Consider the following 23,771-nt stretch of genomic DNA (forward strand, 5'->3'; position numbering starts at 1 on the left):
AGTTGTTTGCCCGACTGTTCCGTTTCCTCTCCAGCTTTTCACACGCCCCTTACAGTGTTTGCAAACGCTCTGCTTGAGTTCTTGCACACCATTTAGTGTTTGATAGGAATGGTTGGACTCAATGATCCGGTGGGTCTTTTCCAACCTGGTGATTCTATGATTGTGAAATGTAAATGTGGCTTCTTGTGTAATACTTCCCCTACTTCAAAACTTTACCCCTGCAGAATCGGTATTTCTACATTCTTAACTAGTCCCATTATTGCTGCAATGATGCTGGGCTCAGGGGAAAAAAAAAAAATAAAAAAAAAGTCTTTTCAGTTGCTGTTAATGCTTTGGCAAAACTCAGGTGCTTTGGAACTGTTGCAACCAGGATGGGAGAACAGCAGCAGCCAGGTGTGCGGTTTTCTATGGATATAAATGCCAAATGAAAGCTTGGAGGAAAGGGAACAACTGTGTGGACACTTGTTCCAGCCCAACATGAAGAAAAAAATATAAGTTGGGGGTTCTCCACAATCGGTTTCTCTGGAGTAACTTCACCTTGTGGTTGCAAACGTAGGATTCGTTTCCCCCAGGTCTGAGGCTGTAACCTTGGGGTTTGGCTCTGGGGATGGGAAAGGAGATGTTGGAGCCCAAAAAAAGCGATTGCCCCATCGCAGCCTTGGATGTCATTTCGAGCCGTGGTGTGCGGATCTGTCAAGCTGTTTAGCTGCACTATGACAGATTGTCCTATTAATGTGTCATCAAGTGCACTTTTACAAATTCATGTCTTGTCTACAACTAGCCTGAAAAAAAAAGAGGCTTAAGTATGAGAAGGCGCCAAAGAAAGTTAAATATTATTAACAAATAAAGTCTGCCACGTAGTTTTGATGGAATGTGAGCTAGTTGGGGGAGGGGCGATACGCTGTTAACTATTTAGCTTCTGTGTAACTTCCCTTCTTGCTCTCACTCGCTTCTCCTTCCCAAACTCCCATTTCTCTCCAAAGATTCTAGTTCTCGATTTTATGCTCAGATGGTTCGTGCCTCAGTTTCCCTGAGCCACAGATAATAGAGCTGTTCCTCCTGATCCACCCTGGCTGCCTTTCCAGTCCAGTGAAGCGCTGTGCAGGCATTATTACTTGGATTACAGAAGAATTGTTAAAAGAAAGCAAACCTGGTGCTCGCTGACTGCGTAAGAGACTTCAAATTATGTGATTTTTCAACCTTTTATCATTCTTAGACCTCCTCGTGGTACAATCTCAGATTTGCATCACTCTCTGTACTTGTAAAAGGAACAGGAATAGTTGTTCTAGGTGGTGGGGAGCTGGCACAGATTTGATGACTGTCCGAATATTCCAAGATCTCCCTTATAAAATATTTGAAGGAGATGTGTAACCTTTAGTTTCCAGTTATATTTAACGAGCAGCTCACCCTCCTGTAAAGAAATCTGAAAGCCCCCACAGAGCCAGCCCCTAATGAGAGCTGGGGAAAGGCTGCATGGGACCCAGCTCACCAGGGGATAAATCACGAGCTCGGAGCTATCAGCCTGGTGTGATGCTGAGGGCTTATTCCCAGCCACATATTTTTAGCTCTGCCACACACTCGTGTACGGTTTTACAAACTTCCCAGAAAAAATGGTGATTTCTTGGAGATAATGAAGGGGAGGTACGGAACGGGGCTGAGGGGAGGGAGCAGGGAACGGGCATTGATTTAAATCTGCCTGGCACACGGGCCAGCTCCACTTATCAGTGAGTCTAATAGGAATGTGAAGAGAATAGGCTTGACAGCTCATTAGAATGTGATCCCTCCTCCTTTCTTTCTTTTTTTTTTTTTTCTTTCCCCTTTTCTTGAAGTTGATGGAAACTCATTCAGGAAAGAAGTACTTATTTGCTGAGGTAAAGCAAAAGCTGAGTAGGGTTTTGCCGGTGTGCAGCTGAAGAAAGGAGCAGCAAGAGAAGTCAGATGTGATCTGCACTCAGAGGCACCTGAAATCTTGCCTAGCGTGAGGAGAGATGAGGATGAGAAAGACACGAGATTCTGCATCCTGACAGCTGCTTGTGGCGTCGGGACTTACAGCTCATCGTTTCATCAAAGAAAAGTGAAGATAAACACAACTAAAGAGGAAGAGAAGCTAGACTTGGGAAAATTTCATCTGCCCCTAATGGACCTAGGTACATCCTCAGATTCTTTGCTTCTCCGTTTCCACTTACACAATATGAGAAATTTATTTTTTATTTAGGAGGCTGAGCTGTGATGCTTCCAGCCTCTTTGCAAGAGCAGCGGCTGTAGCAACCTTGGGTTACATTTCCCCGGCATCTTGAAAGGAAAGGATGAGGACTTATCACTGAGGAAAGGGAAGCATCATTCAAGAGAGAACGGATGGAATGTATTCAAGCCTGCTTTGAACTGAACACAATGCTTCCAACAACAGAAAGTGAAATCTCCTGTTGAAGAGGAACAACCGAACCACCCCCCTAATGAGTTTATGTTGTCAGCTCTGGCCTGAGCAACTGTTGCCCTGAGCAATTTGACTTCTCTAGGTTTCATAGTTGAGTGCATTTTAAACGAGTCTGAAGACTTATTGGTGGTGGTGGTGGGGGAAGTGACACTTCAAGGTGGGTGGCAGGACTCCCCAGAGCCTCTTGTATTTATGTAAGCTTCAAGAGGCTGAATGGACTTACCTCTTTCTTCGAGTGAATCCAGATTTTCGAAGAAGTTTATCTATACCATTTCCATCTGTCCTGCTTGAGCAGAGATCTCTCCAGCGACCAGAGCATCCGTGCACGCTGCTCATTTGACATTGCATAGCCCAGAGGATCAACTTTAATAGTTCTAACTGCCTTATTTTTAATTTTTTTTCTTTTTTTTTTAGAGAAGAGGCTGTGCCTATTCCTATTATTGGTGGTGGAGGCTTTTGTGCTTGGAGAGTGCCCTTCCTGACTTGGCCCCTCCCCTCCCTTTTCAAAATGAAGGGGTGCACCTGGGTATTTGTGGCAACTTTACTTTGTCAGCAGTTTTGTCTCTTCATAGTTACAGCAGCGAAGAGAGAGAGAAAGGTGAAGAAAGAACCCAATCAGTATACAGACCCTTTCAATGCTACCCTCTCGAATAGCGAAGAACTGCACGGGCATCCCAAGGTAGGTGTTTATGAACTTATTGCTGGCAGCAATGTGATGCTGGTTCCTTTTTTCCAACGATGGGGTAGTCTTGCCAAATTCTTTTTGACTTTAAAGAGAAATGGTTTCTCTTCTGCCTTTGCATGACTGATTTTCTAGCTCACTGAAGCAAATGCTGGAAGACTGATATTTATGAGTTTATTTTCAGATGTGCATGGCTGTAGTCCCATAGTAGCTGATAAAGTGTAAAGATATTTTGGAGTTCTAGTGTATGAACACTCTCCTGTTCAGAAACAACTAATTAAAAAAAGGCAAGTGGCAGGTAAAATAGTGGTACTGGAATATTAATTTACCTCTTGCAGGCAGACTCTTTGCTGGCTGGAACGTTGTTTCAGGCAGCAGTACAAACACCTGAGCTTTCTCTGCACTGCACCCTCCGCTAGAGAGGCTGTAGGGAATTACAGATGAGAAAAATGTTAATGTAGTCAGATGATCTGTTTAAGGTGATTGTGGCTCTTGTGTAAAAGGATTCAGGATGGTGGTAACTGTGCTTAAGTGGCAAGTGTAGGGCTGTGCGTGATACCTCAGCAGCCGGAGCGGATGACTTGCTAGGCTGAGTGAGTGAATTTTGATGGGTGGGATCCTCCTATTTATATGTTTGGGGGAATCACCCCAGGCTGAAAGCTGCAAAAAAATTTCCAGTCGATTGATCGTAGCCCTCAGAATCCTTTAATACGAAAACTCAGAGTGGGAGAAGGAAAGGGGGTGAAAAGCAGATCCTGGGAGCAGGATGAAATGCAAGGAGATGACAACATTGAGGAAGGAAGGAGCCTCCCCTGTCACGCAGCCCTTTCTCTCTTCTGCTTGCACAAAACTTGCTTGTTTCAAGTGGAGGTGACCTCTAGAAGATGACTTTGATCACGAGCATTAGGGGTGGCAGTCACTATAGCAATAGAGGAACAAACCTGTCAGAAATTGGGGCATGGCAGAGGGGGCAAGTTAGAACAATTGGGCTGACATTCTAAATATCCTACTCAGTGCTATTGTGAGAGTAATTGGTTAAGGTTGGGCAAGTCTGAGAAACAGTCCTCTATATAAAAAAACTGGCTGCTGCACTTCAAATTATCATTAGGGGACTGAAAGCAGACTGCAGCTAATTTTTTGTTATGTACTGCAGGGCTCTGTCAGGACAGGTTGTATACACGCTAAATTCTTGAGGTGCTTATAATCAATCACTTTCTTCTGCTCTCTCCAGAGCTGCTTCACTCTGCTTTTGCAAAAGAGGCCAGATGCATATCTGTTGCACCTAAATTTCAGTCTATTCTGGAATTAATTTGGCTTGATGTGAACTGCATGGGACCGCAAGCAGAATATATTCTGAGTGCAGAAGCAAGCAGAAACTGGCCCCGGTTAATTCTAATGTAGTCATACATACATTACTGCTAGAAGAAACACTCAGAGGCTAGTGGGCATTCATTAAAACAGACGTTGTTTGGAAGCTGCAGTTTCTGTGTTGAAATCCTTTGCTTTAAAATATCCATGGCAAAGGTTTGGCTGCAGTAGGAGCTGGCGGGTTCAGGGAAGGCAGGTTTAATGAGGACAGGACGAACCCAAATCTTTGATGTTAGTGCTTAGGAGCTCTTGCTTGATATCCACTCCCAAATTTTGCAATGTGAAGTTTTCTCCTTGGAATCCGTTTGAGGTTGGCGTCCAGGCTCTAGTTTGTATCTAGACTGTATTGTATTTCATATTCATATAGCACCTGCCTGAGAGAAGGGAGTATTTCACACATACTGTACCTGCAGTGCTTAAAAATCACCACCATTTCTAGGATAAATGAGTTTCACAGCGAAGCATCATGATTTGCATTCACTAAGGAGAGAAATAAAGTAATAGTGAAGCTATCCTTACCTAATCTGTCAAGCTAAAGGAAGGTGGAAAGCAGTTCTTGATGGAAGATTGATCTCTCTGAGCCTTGAAGGTACCGTGAGCACTTTTGTTCCATGCAAGGATGCCGTGCGCGGGGAAGTGAAACAGCAGCAGCGTCCCGTTTAATTTCTCTACAACACGTAACAGGGAAGATGGAAACTTTTTTGGCCTCGCACAGTAAAAATTAAGGCTGTGTTTACCTTGGAAGGCTCTGTAGCCAGCTGGTAGGTTATCAAAGCAGAAGGAGCAAGGCATGAAATATTAGCTAAGAGTAGTGATTTTTATTCATGCTGTTGAAAAGGTGGATGTGTTTTCCTTCTAATTAAGCAAAGCAATTTGGGACAAACTTCTCCTGGGAATTCTTTTCTAACAGGAGTGGAGAGAGCTCTCCTTTAACATTCATGTTGCATGAGTCATGCAGTGAAACCTCTATCTAAGACGGGGAAGCAGAAGTCTCAAAACTCCTGATAAACCTGCTGTTTCGAAGGAAATAGCAAGTGCATTGGGTATTTTTTCTTTAAATATGTTTCCTCCAGTCTTATCTTTGCTGAGTTGCTGTCAATGTGATGTGCTTGCCAAGCATGTGAGAGTTTTCTTGTCTGACACAGATGGACTAGGAGAGAGAGCAGGACACGACTGATGGATACAGAGGTTATAACCTACTGGACCTTCTTACTTCGACTGTGGGTGGCTGAGTAACTGCAGCAGCCACTCTCCAGGCACAGATCTTGTCTTGCAAGATGTGCTGTTGTACAAACAGTAGGTTGGTTTTATTGGGTTGACACTGATCAGGAGTTGCCGTCTGAGTAGAGGGAATAAGGGTGGAGTCTGATGGAGTCTGACTGAAAAGACAGGTTGAAATATAGGAGATTCCACTAAGGAGAAAAGCTTCTTTACTGGGGGGATGGTCAAACGCTGGATAAAGACGGACAGAGAGGCTGTGGAGTCTCCATCCTTGGAGGAGGTCAAACGTGGTCCAGAGAAACCTGCTGTAGTTCATCTGCTTAGACCAGGGGGTGTTGAACCAGGCAGTCTTCCTTCCCCTTCCAACTTCAGCCCTTCTGGGAGCTGCTTTCAAGGGTGGTTTGGGCAAGCGACTCAAAGGCAACATCCTAGCCCGGGGAGACCTATTGACTCAGCATCCCAGTGACATTTTAGGGATGATTTGAAATCAGTAGCATTATACCTTCAGGGGAATTTCTGCAAGAAATAGTGTAATATTTTTAATTTATTTACCCACTACATGGAGAAGGAGCCATTGAAATTCCGTTTCCTTTGTGATCCTCGTGTCTCAGTCAGATCTGGGACTAGGTCTACCTGGTTTGCTCCTTAAATTTCTCTGAATTATTTCTTTGGGATCTTTGCTCCCAGTTGAAACCAGCAGCTGGTTCAATGACATTGCACAGATTGCATTCCTCTAATATAAAGAGATTTCAGCCTCAGCCTGAAATCTGTGATTGCACGTGTAATTGAGAAACATGTTTTTTGGTCTGGTAACGTTAAAGCTGTGGGAGAGACTGGACCCTGACCTCTTTGTAGCAGATGATGTTAGCTCTCGTGTTTTGTGTCTGTCATCATTGTCAGGGCTGTAACAGCTAACAAGCTCCCTAGCAGTTCCTTGTGGCCCTTGTGAAATAACGTGAGATTCCTACATCAACATACTGAATAATTCAGCATTTGGTCTCGTTTCTCAGAGCTATTTGTAAGATTTTTAAAGCTCTTTAATAACACATGTAATCACATGTGGGTTTGAGCGCTTGATGGGTTGCGCTGCCCCTCTTTTGTGGGTTCCTTACCTTTTTGGGGTGTCCCTAGAGACAGAACTCTGCTGATTAACACTGACAGCTAACAGCAATAAACACCATGCGCTTTTCTCTCCCAGAGTAGCTCTTGCTCACATGAACTGTTCCGTTAGATTCGTTATATTAATGATGGGTGTGACCACTGGGAGCAGTTTGTGGTTAAATGGAGGGGAGAAGCTTTTTGAGATAGTCAGTTAGAGGAGCAAAGAATAATTTTTCAATCACATAGTGGGAATTTAGGTAGGTATTTCATTTCGGTTTTGGCTAAGATACTAAACCTAACACTTCTGCTCTAGGGGAAGTTCTTCAGAGGTCTGTGAAAACCACAAGTGGTCAGGATCTTGCTTTTACGTCTCATTAATAACCACAAGTGTGTATAACTTTATTAGCAGCTGACATAGGATTTTTCAGGCTAAAAACAATGTTCTGTCATATTTTAACCTATTCCAAATAAAATACACTAGTGAAATAAATAATTTGCTCCTAATTTCATAATGAAGCTGACAATACTCTTGCTGGTTTAAACTGACTATAACACAGAAATTTGTGGATTTAGAACCATAGAATCACCAGGTTGGAAAAGACCCATCGGATCATCAAGTCCAACCATTCCTATTAAATACTAAACCGATTTAGATAATTGAAATGCTTAATCAGGTCCATTTTGTGTCAGGCAACTGCTTAACTATTAAGAGAAGAATTCTTAAATATAATTGCATCATGGATGGACAAATACATTGATAACTGAGCAAAACTTGCAGGGCAGTAATTTCAGGCATAAAGACTATGGACTGGAGTGGTTAGGTATAAGTTCTTGGACACACATCTCTGACTAATCACAGGTGGAAAGGATGCTGTTCCCTCGCAGAATTGTTACCTTTTCATGCTTTATTTCCATCCTGTCCCACTCTGAGAAATGCCTGAGGACACTCTGAGATGCTTTTAGGTGCTCACAGGTAGTGTTGACTTTGTTCTTTTATTCATCTGGACTCTTTTAACTGTTTTATAGAATTATAGCATGGTTTGGGTTAGAAGTGGACCTTAAAGCCCATCCAGTCCCACCCCTGCCATGGGCAGGGACACGTCCCACTGGATGAGGGGCTCCAAGCCCCATCCAACCTGGCCTCGAGCATCTCCAGGGATGGGGCGTTTCACTTTGTTTTTTAGCAGAGATGCAGACTGGATCCCCGCATCCTTGAACTTCAGGAAAGTTCAGCTACAGTTCAGAGATTTCTCAGGGCCCAAACGCTGCTGCTTGACTGTAGGTTTCTGGTAGCAGTTTCTTCCATGCTGGCTGTGTGTGTGTCTCTGGGCAGTGCCTGCTGCTTTGGGAGTCGGAGCCAGAAAGAACCGCAAGTTCTGCTCGTGTACAGCAGGCAATTACAGCTCAACTTGTCTTTTATTGTCAGGGAAATTAGGGAGAGAGGGGGCTAATTTCTCATCAGTGTCAGAAAGTGGTTCGGAAGCCATAGGCACCGTTGTATTCCGATTCCGAAGGAACGTTAAAAAGACCTGATGGACGGTTCATTAAAAATCGCTGGCGAGGCTTGTGTTTATTTTGGAGATGCTGTTTCAAGTGTGAAGGAGTAAGCTTGGTTTCTCTGTAGTTAACATGAGGGTTCCTCCTGTAAACAGCACCCCGAGAGGGACGAGTCCCCCTTGCTGGGATTCCGAGGCTGCTCTCAGTCCTGACTGATACCTGAGTTGGCTGCAAGATCTCTCTGGCTGCTGGAGGCTGCTGCTGCCAAGAAAAATAGAGGCTTGCATGCTTACTGCTGGGATTGCTCATGCATGCCATAGTAATTAAATAATAATACCACAAGGATGGAACATTCATTTTAACTGTCAATCATCCTTGTGCTGGAGAAACTCGGGAGTGCCATGACTGTCTTGTAGAGGGATTTGTAATTTAAGGAAGCCGCCGGAGAGCTCTGGGATTTTTGTATTATTTTTTTAAAAAACTTTACGAGTTTTAAATCTATTTTTCTGGGATGTGCCATCTGGATTTCTTTTTTTCTCCCTGACAAGATGTCTGCTCTGGCCTGTTTCTTCACAGTTGGTGCTCCAGAAGGGCTGAGGATATCTGTTTGTCTTCATAGTTAGTAGAATGGTTTGATTGGGAGAGGACTTCAAAGCCCATCCAGTTCCACCACACCTTCCACTGGATCAGGGGTCTCAAAGCTCCATCCAGCTTGGCCTTGAACACCTCCAGGGATGAGGAAACTTCATTGTGAATTTTTTTTTTTGTTTTTTTGTTTTTAATGTGTGCCCATTTGTCACTCTTCAGCCTGTGATTTGAAAGTTATGGAGCTTCTCAAAGTTTTCTGTACATTTTAATCTCCCTGTATTGCTTGATTGATCCAACTGATAAATGTCAGATGCTGGTGGTGAACAATCTCTGGCATCCGGGCAGGTTTCCCGTGGCGCATATTTGGACTCTCAGAGGGCTGAGAGATCTTTCTCAAGCTGCTAAGACTCTGGGGTACGCTGGCTCTCTCTTACTGACTTCTTAAGCAAAGGGAGTTGCAAGATAGCACATCAGCTTATGAGAAGGCATTTTGATATTTTAAAGACAGCATCATCTGGCTTTTGGACTATTTCTACTGGTAGGTTTTGTCTATAACTCATGAAGAAACAAATCCCGCTCCAGTGGGACCCTGTGAAAGGCTGATGTCTTACGTACCCTGCATCAGAACTAGGAGTGAAATATATAAATGAAGACAAGAAGTGGTATGGCACTAGATAATCCAAACTGAATTGCTTGTTAAATAAATGTAAAATTCCATTTTATCCCACCTTCATTCTACTCCCCAAAGCAGTATGTTTGGATCAAGGATATGGTTTAGGCAGCAGGCAACAGCCTGGTCTGGAATCTTTGCATTCTCTGCATCCACGTGGTGGCCAAAGTGATACAGGGATATCAGTGTTTGTTCTTGTTTCTCTTCAGATCCTAGAATCTCCAGATCCTCGAATCACAGATCCACGACGGACCTGGATCTCCTTTGTTCACCGCCCAGACGATGGCAACACCTCTAAAAGGAGATGCAAAGGGAAAGACAAGAAATTAGTAGGTTATTGCTAGATTGCTCTCAGCTAATTAATACACACTGTGGCCTCCTTTCCTGCTGCTGATACGCAAGGTGTTTTGTATGATCCAGCTTTTGCCTTCCAACCTTGAGTTTGCTGCATTTACATTTGTTTGTGTTTAATTTCTCAATGCGTTTTGGAGAAGTTTGAGAGAGTAAGTGTTATATGCTTTGTTAGATAAGGTACATGAATTAATTTTTGTTTAAATCAGCTGTTTCTTGGATTGAGGCATTTTGTTTTTATACTGCTCAGGAGAAACAAAATTAACATTTTTGTTCCTCCACTAGATAAAGTCCAGGTATCTCAACAAATATATCACTCAAGGCGTGGACGAGTTGTTTATTCTAAATTAATGAATTACTTATCATCTGCTGAGTGATGCTTGATCACGTGTGTGCTTCCAGTCTGCTGCTTCGACAATCATGAGTGCTTCTAATAATTTCCTTTTATTTCTCAGTGAACTGATGGGCAGGATGTTTCCATGCAGGTTTGTAGCAGTTAATTTGAGGAAACAGGCTGGAGAGCCAGTTTAAGATTTCCTGCATCAGGCGTGTAGTTGAACTGAGGGGTCTGCTCGCGTGGCTGGCAGCCCTGTAGGATTGGCTCATGGCTAAGAGAATTTTTGGTCTGTCGGTGTGATAATCTGGTTCTAATTCACGTGTTGTTTTTTGGTTAATTCCTTAGCGTGGCCTTGTTGGACCCCCAGGACCTCCTGGCCCCCAGGGACCTCCAGGAGCACCTGGTGCTGAAGTCACCCGGGAAGTCCTTCTGCAGGAGTTTAAGGAGATATTAAAAGGTAAAGACTATAAGATTTGTGCTTTTGTGATCTGCTAAGCCCCATGGTGAATAGAGAACTAGCTTTGCAAACGTTTACCTCAAAGCATTCCCCTCTCTGGCAATCAAATATTTGAAAAAATGTTTTCCCAGCGCTCCTTAGTTGGAGTTGAAGGGTTGAGTGGAGAAGCCTGATAGCACAAATAATGGCTTCATAGACCAGCTTTTCAAACCAAGCCTTTTTTTCCTATTCTTTTTCTTTTCTCCTCAGAAGCCATTGAGCGTCGAGCATCCATGGCTATTTCAGCCCATCCTAGCCAGTTGCCTCCGCTGCTGCTCTCCTTGGAGGAAGTTTCGCCCCACAGGCGTGTAGAGGAGGCCTTCCACTGCAAGCTGAAAGGACAAGTCACCGTAGACAAGAAGACTCTGGTAGAACTTCAGAACTTCCAGTCGGTGAGATGGGATTACAGACTGAACCTGTGCAACTCCTGAAAGGAGGTTGTAGAGAGGAGGGAGCTGGACTCTTCTCCCAAGGGACAGGGGACAGGACGAGAGGGAATGGCCTCAAGCTCCACCAGGGGAGGTTTAGGCTGAACATTAGGAAAAAAAATTCACAGAAATGGTCATTGAGCACTGGCAGAGGCTGCCCAGGGAGGGGGTTGAGTCCCCTTCCCTGGAGGGGTTTAAGGGACGGGTGGACGAGGTGCTGAGGGACATGGGTTAGTGATTGATAGGAATGGTTGGACTCGATGATCCGGTGGGTCTCTTCCAACCTAGTTATTCTGTGATTCTATGATTCTATGAACTCCTCAATAGCCATTGTGTGTAGATCAGCTGTGGTTCCCCTCACCTGCAAAGCTCTAGGTGGCTCTGTAGGTAAAGGTGTTTCCTGAAAGGGCAGACTAATCCCAGAAGCTCGTCTCAGACTCGGATGCCATGAATATAGCACCATTCTGTTAGTGATTGACAGAACTAGGATCTCATACGATGATTTCAGCACTGAATCTCAGCTGCAGTAAGATGGATATTTAGCTTTCTCCTCCCTGGTAAATCCAAAAGGCAGAGTTTCTTCCTCTTGCAGCCTCGCTGAATCTCATTACAGTTCTTACTAAAGTTCTAACAGGTCTGTGCAAGAGAAGGCTGTCTCACAGGTCCAAACAACAGTCAGTCTTTTTATTTCACTTAATGATGGAGAAAGACTTGTCCATGTTTGGCATTGGACTGAAGGATCTGTTCTTTTTTTTTCAGTGCACACCCTGTTTAATTCCAGAGTAACCTTCAAGTGGAGAAAAATCTCAAGTGGAGAAAAATGTCAGAGGCAGACAGAAGTCTTTGGTTACAGATTTGTGAGCCTAAATAAGAGCTGTAATTTTGTTAGATGGGCCAGTCCTGATGCCCAAACTCTTTATATAATGCTTTCTGAAAGACTAGTAGATGTAACCTACGTAAATTCATGATAGTCATGTTACAATGACCATCGTGGGATGATGTAGGTCAGCATCGTTGCATGCTGATAACCATGGTTAAGATGTTGAATTTGATACTAAAACTTCTACTGACCATTTCTAGACCAGTTGCAAGTAGGATCTGAATTTGAAATATAGATGTTAGGCAAAGCAATAGCTAAAACCAAGTAGTTACTTGGAAACTGAAGAGACTTAGACCTTGGAGTCACAAAAATTGTCTAATAGCACAAAGGCCTTCAGACAAATGGTGCTTTTGGGATGTGACAAGAAGAGTATGAACAGGGAATACGGCTTTCTGTCAGCAGGATTTACTAACCACCATATAGTAAGGTGCTGAGCTTTCTTCCCACCTGCACTAAGTCCCATTTCTGAAGAATCCTGTCCAGCAGATCCTTTCCTCTGGAGTAGTTTTGCAGCTAGGACTTCTCGGAGCTGCAGTGGTTATGTTCTAAATAGGGTGTTTTCCTGGATCTTTCCCAAATACACTTCTGGAAGCCTGGTTTGACAGCACTGTGGGTGCTGGCACAGAGGCAAGATTGTACTTGAAGTGTGGGCAGGGCTAGAGAGATTTGCTGCCTCATTAATTAGGAGGGAAAATGTGAATAAAGACATCTCAGCCATCAGTGCGTAGGCTGATGCTTCCCATGCTTTGTTATCGTATGCCTAGCTCCTTTCTAATTGCTTCTGGCCCTGAAGCTGATGTGGGAGGGCTGGCAGGTCCCTGGATGCCAGCCTTTCATTTCGGCTCTGGGACAAGAAGTGTCTGGTTTTAGCTTGTGCGCTGATATAGGGGAATTTAGCAGGGAGGGAGACAGTGGATGCTTGAAAACATTGTCTTTAAACAGTTCAAGGTGGGGAGAGAGAGGTAATTCCCCTCTTTCCATCCTGTTGGTTTAATAGCGTAAGGAAGCCAACAGTTTGCTCCTTCTAAGTGAGATTATAGGGATTGACTCAAATTCCTGGATTTGGACCTTACCCAAAGCATTTTGAGGTAGTGGAAAGAACCTGTACTGAGAAACTGCCTATCACTTCTAGACTCTCTCATTTGAGTACGGTGTCTGTTCTATTCTGACCTTGACTATTGAGAGGGCATGATGGTTTTCTCATCCTTCCATGCTTAGTTTTCTCCAAAAACATTCCATTCCTCTCTTCTTCTCGGTCTCACAATTTCCTTGGTATCTGCAATGAAATGCAGGGTGCTCCTTTCTCCACACCTCCTCTTGCCATGTCTCACGTTTTGAGGTCACGTTGCCCAAAGAAGCGGTGGCTGCCCCATCCCTGGAGGGGTTCAAGGCCAGGTTGGATGGGGCTTGGAGCCCCTGATCCAGTGGGAGGTGTCCATGACAGGGAGTTGGAACTGGATGGGCTTTGAGGTCCCATCCAACTCAAACCTATGACTCTATGAACTGAAGTAACTGCAGCTTCTGACAGGCCATGGAAGTGGGATTTGCCTGGGATCTAGATGCATTGCTGGAATCAGATAATTTAAGGCTAAGGTGGCCCATGTGCTTTTCATGGTGGAAGATCCCAGAAGGAGTCCTGGTACCTCTAGTGCTTTGGGATCAAGCTAAATGTTTGCCTTTGGCAGCTGGGTTTTATTGCTGCTTCAGGAGACTGGTACATCCTTGTCCCCTGGGTGTCGTGGTTGCTGTGCAGGCTGGGTTATCCTTTAGTGTAATAACAGATATGTCAATGCATTGATTTCTACACCATTGATCACTAAGAAGCTAAACTGGCAGTTCACATCTCGATTCTCTGTGTGTGGTTCCTCTTTTCCACCCAGAAGTAAACTGCGGAGCATGTGAGGGTTACGTGGGGATAGGAGATGAACTGAGGAAGAGCAGCTGACCTTGGTTTGTATAGAATGGCTGGACACTAAATTGTTTAGTTTTGGTCTGGTAACTGAAATAACTGTGTGCAAATAGTTTCTCAGCTATAAATCCCTGCAGTGTGGGAAGCAGCTAGGTAAGTATGCTGCTGTGAGGCAGCAGATGCAGCAGGGACTCTCACTGGCATGGGGTTTAATGGATTATTTTGCCCAGAGAACCTCTCCCTGCATTGTCTGTTTCTATGAGCAAAAGAATAACAAAGCCACAGAGGGCATGAAGAAACAGGAATGTTTTATCAGTGATAATTTACTGGTGCCTAAAATTGCCTTCCAAGCTCAGCCAGTGGTTTGGAATTATGTTGCTGGTTCTGCTAATAGTTGTAGCAAGCAAGAAACCATCGACTAGGGTTTTGCAAGGCTTGGATCTGCTCTTTCAGTGAGGTAAATAAAACAGAGCATCACCAAAAATGATGGTGTGGTGATAGCGTAAGGATGGAGTGAAGCTCTTTGTCATTAGATTAGCTGTTATTGTCTGTTTGTGTGTACGTAAAGAAGACAGAGCTCCTTTTCTGTATATATCTGTGAAATTTAAGACTACAGCCAGATCTGGGGAACCAAGGGCTGGGAGTTACTGTTTTGTGAACCTTGCCTGGGATTTGCTGAGTAAAGGCAGGTTAGTGATTTCCCTTCTACCATGTAGTAACTCTCTACACCAACACCACCAGACCCAAATATTTCCTTTCTTCCTTTCAAAGACAAAGCTAAAGAAATTCTTCCCGCTCTGCAATGTGAAAGCTGGCAATTCCTGGCTGTGATGAACCTGTCTGGGGAGATGATTAACTTCCTTGGGGTACTTGAACAAAGATGTTCCACTACTTGGTTTGAGACCACTCCATTATACGTTTCTGCGTGTTTTAGGGATGTAGCAGTGTGGGTGCCTTTACAGAGTCAGGTTTGAACAGTTCATGGAAATTCATGGAAATGCATTCACAGTGCACAGAACGCCCTTGCGGTGGAAGCAGAGTCTGACTAATGTGCCCATTGAAGCCACTCCTGCTTCTCCCCAGCTCCAGCCAAAGTCATATCAGGCAATCCAAAACAAACAATAAACATTTCTCGCAGAGTTTATTTCAGTCTGAGTCAGATAATCTACTGTGAGCTTGACTTAAGGCTGCTTCCTTGGCCGTGAGGAGAAGCTGCATGTGATTTTACTAGGGTTTTGCCTATCCTGCAGAATCCAAGACTATAACAAAATGTAACAAAGTATGGAATCTGTAAGAATCCAAGCAGTTGTTCTTTAATAATATCAAAGCCATGTGTCTTAGACCTGAAGTGGGTAGAAAACCTCTAGAGACGTAGCTAAGTGTTTCCTCTGTATTGTATCGCAAAACCAGTGTATAAGGTTCCAGTTTTTTAAGCCTGGGGGCTCTACTTGGCTCCATCTGGGACATCCTGGGGAGTAGTAGGCACCTCTTGACTCATATAATGAGAGATTTTGTCTATCAGAACATCTATCAGAACATTATGGTTGGACTCGATGATCCTGTGGGTCTTTTCCAACCTAGTGATTCCGTGATTCTGTGACCAGTAGAGGCTAGAGGCCACTAAGACCAGCAGAGCACAGGGACGCAGTAAGCACAGGCTGAGTCAAGATGAGTTAGAAATGTTGAGCAGTGAGCAAAAAGGGCACCTGCATGCCCATAATGATCATTTTGCCTTTTGTGAACATCAAATGCTGAGAGAGAACCCACCTGGAAGGCGTGTTCTGGGCAGATAAGGCAGTAGCCTTGCAAGTTTTTTGATTTTTCTTCTTAAGAAAGAGTAAGATTGTTCTTTGTCGTGGGCAGAGGTAATTGTTGAGAGTGCTGGGAATTTGTTCACGGTCTCCTTCTCTTATCTTACAGCCTCTGGCCAAAGGAGCTTTTCTCCGCGGGACAGGATTAAACCTGGCAACGGGCCGTTTCACAGCACCGGTGTCTGGCATCTACCAGTTTTCAGCCAACGTCCACATTGGTGAGTGTTGTTCACAGAAGCCTTTTCTGTAGTGCTTGGGAGGTGCTGGAAGGAGTCCTGGGGAACTCTCTGGCTGTACAGATCCTGTTTGATTTGAAACACGTGCAGTGGTAGCTCTGCACCGTGAGCTCTCCCTTTGGTACCATGACCCAAACACCTTTCCTTAGAGCTGGGTACTTCCACAGACTGATAGTTACAGCGGGCTGCTCAGTGGATTGAGAGCAGCCCTAAAGAGAAAGACTTGGAGGTGTTGGTGGGTGAGAAGCTCCACATGAGATGGCAATGTGTGCTTGCAGCCCAGAAAGCCAAACAAATCAATACTCCTTATGGAGGATGAGTTTAGGAACCAACTGTGTTCCTCTGTAGAAGTTATAGCTTCCATAAAAGACTTCAGAAGAAATGAATGTGATGATGTAGAACTGCTTCAAGACTGTTTTGACTGTGTTTTGTCACCAGTGCATTTGTTCGATGCTTTTAATAATTCAGTGATGAATTATTTTGTAATCCAACACCAGAAGGGTGCTTTCCTAAGAAGTCACGATGTTGTTACTGGTGTCTCTGCTAAGCCAAACACCAGCTACTGGTGGTCTGCTATGTTGAGAAAGTACTTACATCTCTTCCCCTGCTTTTCCCCAGACCACAGTGAGTTGAAGAGTAAAGTCCAGCTCCGAGCCAGAGACAATGTCCGAGTGCTGATCTGCATTGAATCTCTGTGCCACAGATACACGTGAGTTGCTCCACTGCCGTCTCGGCGATTATTTTTCTCAGATGGGCAAATGTTTCAACCAGCTGTGGAGTTCAGGTTCACCAACAATGAGTTTTATATGATAAATACTTGTAGAACTTCTGTGGAGAGAGTGATTCCACCTGGCCCTTAGGTTTTACGTGGGTTTTTAATCGTGATTTCTAACCTTTCAGTGGTAATTACTCTAAATAGGAAAATATTGCAGATGTTGAGAGAATTGTGAATGAAGTCAGCTGAAATTGGATGTAGCTAAAGGTGCTGAATGCTCAGCTACCGTCATAAATGCACAGAGTGGAACACGTTAATTTTGTGCTGGAGGTTGTTAGCTCCATTTTTATGATTTCAGCTGCGTTCTGAATGGATCGCAGCATCTCATTCATGTTGCTATGAAAGTATTAGAGTGACGAGGAGAACGAATAGGTGGCAAATAGAGGTGAATGGACCCTGAGATAGAAAGTGCAGGGCTTACATAGAGATAGTTGATACCTTCTCACGGCCCTCAGCTGCTCGGATAACCATGCTGAATTTTCCTCTGCTGGAATCTGTTAGCAAAACTCTGGTGAAGAAACACTTTTGTTGGGCTCATGGCAACCTTGGGTGTTGCTCCTCATGCAGTGGGTGATGGCATCTGATCCCTGTTGATAGCTCTCTGTGCTCCCATCACCCTTCCAGCTGCAGCATGTAGGTGACTTGTTTCTCAGAGAAGACCAGCTTGCTCAGGAGGTGTTTGGCACTTGGACGAAGGGGCTGAGGAGCCCCTGGGCTGGGCTGAATTGCACCCAGCAGAGGGCAATGCTGCTTGCAGAGAGCAGCCACCTCCTCTGCTTTCTCAGGGGAGGAAAAATGCCTGTACAGGGCTGTGCAGATTCGCTCTGCTCTGCCTGCAGCTCTTCCAGTGCAGCTGTAGCAACACCTTTCCAACAGCACCATTGAAATACACCCATAAAATGACTCCACAGGTGCAACTTAAAACCCAGAAACCCATAAATTTGCTGCTGGGCTGACTATTTCAGCCCTCACCTTCCCTGCTCCATGAGTCAGAGTGCTGCAAATAGAACTGACCTCTCACAGGCATTTCAATTAAGAGGCTTTATTGGCGAGCGAATTTGACGTGAAGTCTCATGTAATAAATAAACCTCTCTTAGGTTTCATTGGCCTGTGGAAAAGTCTTGGTTTGTCTCTGAGTACCCATTAGTGCCTGGTAAGGGGGAGCTGTGCACCCACTGACCTGATGGGAAGAGAAGGAGCTTGCTGCCTGGAGCAACTGGCACCTCCTCGACCTTGTAGACTGTTTTATCACAGTTTTTTTATGATTGCAGCATTTAAAGTGAGGCAGTGACAGGCTGGCTGCAGTCACAATCTCAGCAGAAGTAGCAGGGTCTTGCCTCTTGAAAGGGCACCTCATATTGTGCAAAGCTGCAGAACTTACAGGGCATTTTATTCCTTGTCAGAATTCCTTTAGATCATTCTAAGAATGGACTTCATCTCTGATCCTGAAATCTGGGACGTTTGTTGACAAGGAGGGATTTTGGGACAGCCCTAGCTTTTAATCACAAGGATGAGTAGGGTAGAATGTTACTGTCTTTTTTACAAGCAGCTCTCACAAACTGCCTCTGCACAGTGCAGATCCCTATTCCTGTCCTTTCCTCTGCATAGCAAAGACCAGGCAGAAGGAAGTAATCACATTTTTATTTTTCCTCGGCATTGTCGCTTTTTTCTGTTCACCTGCAACAATCTCCTCCTATCTTTGCAATCTTATCAACAACAGGAATCACGCCCCAAGCCCTTGGATTCCTCATGAACTGAAAGTTCCACAGAATCTTTTTTTTGCATGCTTTTGGGATGTAGAAAGATATTCCATTGGGATGTGGAAAAATATAGCCAGTTGGGCGTGTCGACCTTATGACATTTCAATATAGATTTGAGTGCATGAGTGGGTGTCATTTATTTATGAAGCCACCTAAGAGGATTTCTGAGTGCGATTGATCCTCCACACCTCCAGGAGTGAAAAGCTGTTCTCCCATCCTGATCCCCACTCTACCTTGTCTTCAGTTACAGAATCACAGAGAAAATCTAAATTAATTTAAAGCATTTTGCAAAATAAATGAAAATGACAGTGGTGAGTTGTTCCTCCTAATGATTCCACAAGCTCCCAACTAATTTGATTAAGGCATCTGAGAGAGAAAAAGGTGTTTTTCTCTGAAAGGCTCACTTCCATCTCCAAGGACAGTGTCTATCTGTCTCCTTCTCTCCTTTGTTATCTATTTAGCCAACCTTAATATTAATAAGGATGGATGTCAGTCTCCGATTGCTTTCAACATGACTTTAGTCTTGCTTTCTTGTTCTGGATAAAGGCAAGCACAAGGATGAACTGAATAAGAAGCTTCCCTATGGGCCATGGAAATTCCTGTGCCTTCCTTATTGCTTGTCTTTTTAGGTGAAAGCACCTTGGAAGCCTCTTCTGGTTCTAGCTGGGATGTGTGAAAAACCTCTTTGTCACATACAGCCCAGGCAGGTTTATTGAGATGTTTGGAGATTAACTTGCCATCTAACGAATTTATAGTTACTTTCTCCAAAGAGCAGTAACAGTAAAACCTTCTCTTTCTTAGACAGAACTGACTCAACTGTTTGGGTAAAGCTCTCTGGTGTTTGTATCAGAGTTTTCATCCGTTGTCCAGGGTCGGAATTTATGACTGTCCTGAGCTGGGTGAGTTGGACAGTAGGAATAAAGCAGGATCAGCAGTGATTCTGAGAGACATCTCTCTCATATGGTGGGTGAAAGTATGACTGGTCTGGGGCATGGAAGGAAGGTGGGTGGAGAGATAGGAACCTGTCTGGACAAACACTCTGCTGGCACAGGCTGAGCTGCTACCCGTGCTTGTGGAATTTCCTGGGGATGTCGGTGTACTCAGTCATTCATTTGAGGGAGCTGGAAGAGCCCCCAGGGCTTTCGGCTGAGAGAGATGGAAACTCGGAGGCAAGGAGACAGTTGGAATAGAAGAGATTAATGGTGGGAAGTTCCCACCCAGGTTAGGCTTTTGGCAGGATATGACACACACCCCGAGCTCCTCAATCACGATGGTGCCAAGTGGCTTGTGCTCTCTGGGCCAAATTGCCCCTACTTCATGCATATTATTGCCTCGCAAGGGGGCTGGAAGCAGCACGTTTGAACTTGCTGGGTTTCGTCACTACCACTTCATGGAAAAGAAAGTGAGGAAAGGGGTTGGTTTGCTTGAGAAAACTGCCAGATCTGCTACTGCTGGCTAGGCAGATTTCAGAAGAACCAAGCAGGCGTGGAGCGCTGTGGTTTTATAGTGCATGGGTTGTTCTGACTGTTGGTGTCTCAGGCATCTCCTTCCACCCTGAATCCTCTACAAAGGAGCAGAGTTAGAGCTCTGTAAAGTGGATGCCCCAGAGAGCAGCTGTCCTACATCTTGCTACTGATGGTTATTTGAACGTGGTATTAGAAAAGAACAGTGCCTGAGGGGTGATCTGGAGCTCTCCTTTGAATTTTAGCTGAAGCACAATTTTATTTTGTTTTTATGTGACCCCTGATCCAAACAGCTTTCAGCTGCAGAATATGTTCTCTCTTGCATAGGCTGACTGCATGTATTGTTAACATGTCATAGGCCTTTCATACCTTGCAAATTAATGCATTGTTATTAGCAGAATGCATATAGCTAGCTAGTAACAGGAGTGTAAACTAGCGTGGTGGTCAACAAACTGGGATAACTGGTATGTAGATAAATCTAAAGGAATGATTAGTGGGGGGATAGAGACCACAAGACCTTGAGAATGGCCTCTGTGAGAGAAGGTGGCTCCTAATTCCTGCCTCCAGTTGAGTTCTGCATCTACAACCTTGTGTGCTCTGTAGGTCTTCCATGAATCACTACAGTGAGGACAAGGTTCCACTGTTCTCTTTTCAAGGCAGCTGCTTACAGCTGGCATCAAGTCACCGGGCTACCCATTTAGTACAGACTAACACTAGAACCACCACGTCCTCTTTCTAGGGAGGTCATGAGACGGCTGTCATTCCTCTTGCAACTTGCTTTAGGTATTTAACGGCTTTATTTTTCTTTTGCTGCTGTTTAGGTCTTTGGAAGTCATCGCTGGTCTGGAAAGCAACAGCAAAATCTTCACTGTCTATGTACACGGCTTATTGCAGCTGCAGGTAAGCCCTCCCAGACTGAGAATCAGGATGTGGAGTTACTTACTGGCAAGGCTGAATTTTCATCCGGAGGTGGGGAAGTTTTTATTAACCCTCTTTCTAAGATTATTGAAGTTAAAAGCCTCACCTGGGCTGACTAGAGGGAATCTGTGGCAGGAACTGGAACAAAAGCCAAGCTCATGTTGTACGTTCTGACCTTGAGCCTCCTAAGTAACCTTCCCTCTAAGAAATTACAGTAGATATTTTTCTTTCTCAAATCTCCTCTCGCGTTGTCAAGCTTCACTACAGAAAGTAACCTTCCCTCTGAGAAATTACAGTAGAAACGTTTCTTTTTCAAATCTTCCCTTGCAATTGCACAGTTTCACTACAGAAAATTTCTTCCACCAAGTCAAAGCTGTAGAGCTGCGGTAAAAACGTTTGGTCAGACCCTGTCCCCAGGGGCCATAGAAAAGGGCAGGAGGCTTCTGTGCTTAGTTCGTGGTGGTGAAATGCTTTTTTTCCCCTGCATTTTATACTGGAATGAAGCATCAGGTGTTTTCCTTTCCTTCTCGCTCTCTCTGCAGGCTGGCCAGTACACCTCTATATTTGTGGACAACAGTGCCGGAGCTCCCATCACCATTCAGAATGGATCAGATTTCATGGGCATGTTAATGGGCGCGTAACATCACCTGCAGCAGCACAGCAGGGAAGGATGTGGATTAGAGCCTTGCGGTGTATATTTGGCTGAAGAAACCTTTACTCTGACTCTGGGAGAACTGCTTCCCGTGACTGTTGGCATCTTTTTAAACAAGCAAAGAGCCTTTCCTTTCACAGATACTTCAGCTTGCTTTCAGAGGCTACTGCTTTTCAAGGTCCACACCAGTTCATTCGTCATAAAAAAAAATACTTTTACAATCCAGAAACAAACTCTGCGATATTTAACTTGTGCTTTACCAGATGCTCACTGAACAATACACTGAGACTTGGAATTTGCTATGTTATAACTTTGTTTCACAATAGCACTTGTAATCAGCATGTCTTTTGGGATTAATTGCGGGGTGTTCGAGTTTATAAATGAAGGATTGAGAGGGGAAGTAAAATAGTGACTATATTCTATGCGTTGTGGAGGAAGGAGACAAGGGTTTGCCAGCAAAACTGCTTTTTTTCATACAATTGTAAATGGTATAGGCCCTCTCTCGTTCAGAATTGGATATATTTGACAAGAAGCACGTTGAATTCTCAGATGGCTGCTTCACAGATTGGAATCCAAGGTCTGAACTCTCTAATCATGGTTCTTTATATCTAAGTATTTCCTTGATCTTATTGACGAAGCTGAATACCTCACTGCCTGTGCAGTTTTGTGTTTATGAAAGGGTAAGGCCAACGGCACCAGTTCTAGCACGAACTCCTTTAGTTATGTTCTTATGTTTTAGTAAGATATACAAGTGGGTTTGGATTGCTTAGCATGAACAGCATCCTCTCAGGTGCCATATAATCATTTATAAGTGTGTCAAATGCATTACACTGGTTGTCAAGAGCCTGGCAAAGACACTGAGAATAACAGGCTCGGATCAGACAGGCGGCACCTATTTGGTGCTTGTTGGACTGCAGTGAAACAATGAAAGAAAACACGGGGCAAGGCTTATTCCATCAGGTGGTCAGGGTCATAGGGAGGCTGTTTAAGCTCTACTTGGGACTTGAAAGCGCTCTCAAAAATCATCCGAAAGACCATCCAGCGAACGTTTTCCGGATTTCTACAAATCTGTTTGCAAATAAAAGCATGTGAGATTGAGCCCTCAAAGCAGCTCTGCGTGTAGCTCCAGGCTATAAACTCATTTTAACAAGGTAAAAGGGTGATGACATTTCATGGGGTTAAGATGCCCTGTGGTAACATCCTTGTAATTGAAAAAAACCCCATGCTTATTTGATGTACCTCTGTAGCTTTCCCTTCCAACAGACAACCAACCTTGCTATTGATTCAGTTTTCTAAGGAAATGGCTGTATGATGGTGTCGTAAATAGATGGTAGCAAGGCCCCAAATGGAGTTCAGATACTTGTTCTTGAAGGTTTGCAGTGAATGGGAGATTCTCCTTGTGTAGTGATGAAATTTTTGATAACTAAGATATCTTCGTGCAATGAAAATGACTGAAGGCGTGAAAAAAAGTCATCCGTTGCTGGATCTGTTTTTCAGGTTGGTCAGTAGGTGATGTTTCTCCAGGCTTCACTGCTGTTGAGGTTGGTGGTATGCAACGATGTCTTCTTTCAAGAGCTGTGGAAAATCCTGCAATAAAACAGGCATGGCTGAAGCTATTTCGATCATCTCCATTATAAATACCTGAAGACAGATCTGTAAGGGAGGACTAAACGGTATCTTTTTCCTTTGTGAAGAACATATTGAAGTTCTGCCTATTGGAGGAGGAAGCAGAGAGTACAGGGAATAATTAAGTAGTGTTTTTACAGGAGTAAATGCAGATAAATTCCTCTTTCTAGTCATTGGAATGCAGCTGTTCCAACTGGACCTCCATAACTGTCTAAAATATAGCAGCTCTCAATATTTATATATTAATTCTTGCTCCACAATACATGCCAGAAGCCCTATGGATCTTTTTTGTAGTACACTGTGGGGAGAATGGACCTTTAAGCATAAACAGGGTGTTCTGCTGGCAGAGGGGAGCTCACAGCTATTGAAAGGCACGGCAAGTAGCACCAGTAGTCACTTTTGGAGTTTCAGAAAGCGTATAAAACACTCAAATATCACTAAACCCTATCAATAAAGACTGGTCGTTTACACTGGGATTTGATGGAGTAAGTGTAGTCAGAACAAGTGGCCAATATCCCAGTGTGTATTACTAAACTGTACTTTGTACTGTGTGAATATTTGTAATAAA

At 44.1% G+C, this 23,771-nt stretch overlaps 1 protein-coding gene across 1 annotated transcript; it reads left to right on the forward strand.

The window, feature by feature from the left end:
• The first annotated feature begins 2,223 nt into the window (after positions 1-2,223).
• On the forward strand, positions 2,224-23,771 carry C1QTNF12 (C1q and TNF related 12). The gene is made up of 9 exons (XM_069874617.1): positions 2,224-2,524; positions 2,849-3,113; positions 9,771-9,890; positions 10,595-10,706; positions 10,956-11,137; positions 15,883-15,991; positions 16,628-16,718; positions 20,829-20,907; positions 21,468-23,771. The coding sequence occupies exons 2-9, from the start codon at positions 2,943-2,945 to the stop codon at positions 21,564-21,566; spliced, it is 963 nt and encodes a 320-aa protein (XP_069730718.1). The 5' UTR covers positions 2,224-2,524; positions 2,849-2,942; the 3' UTR covers positions 21,567-23,771.

Source organism: Phaenicophaeus curvirostris, chromosome 22 (assembly GCF_032191515.1).
Source record: "Phaenicophaeus curvirostris isolate KB17595 chromosome 22, BPBGC_Pcur_1.0, whole genome shotgun sequence".
NCBI classification, from domain to species: Eukaryota; Metazoa; Chordata; class Aves; order Cuculiformes; family Cuculidae; genus Phaenicophaeus; species Phaenicophaeus curvirostris.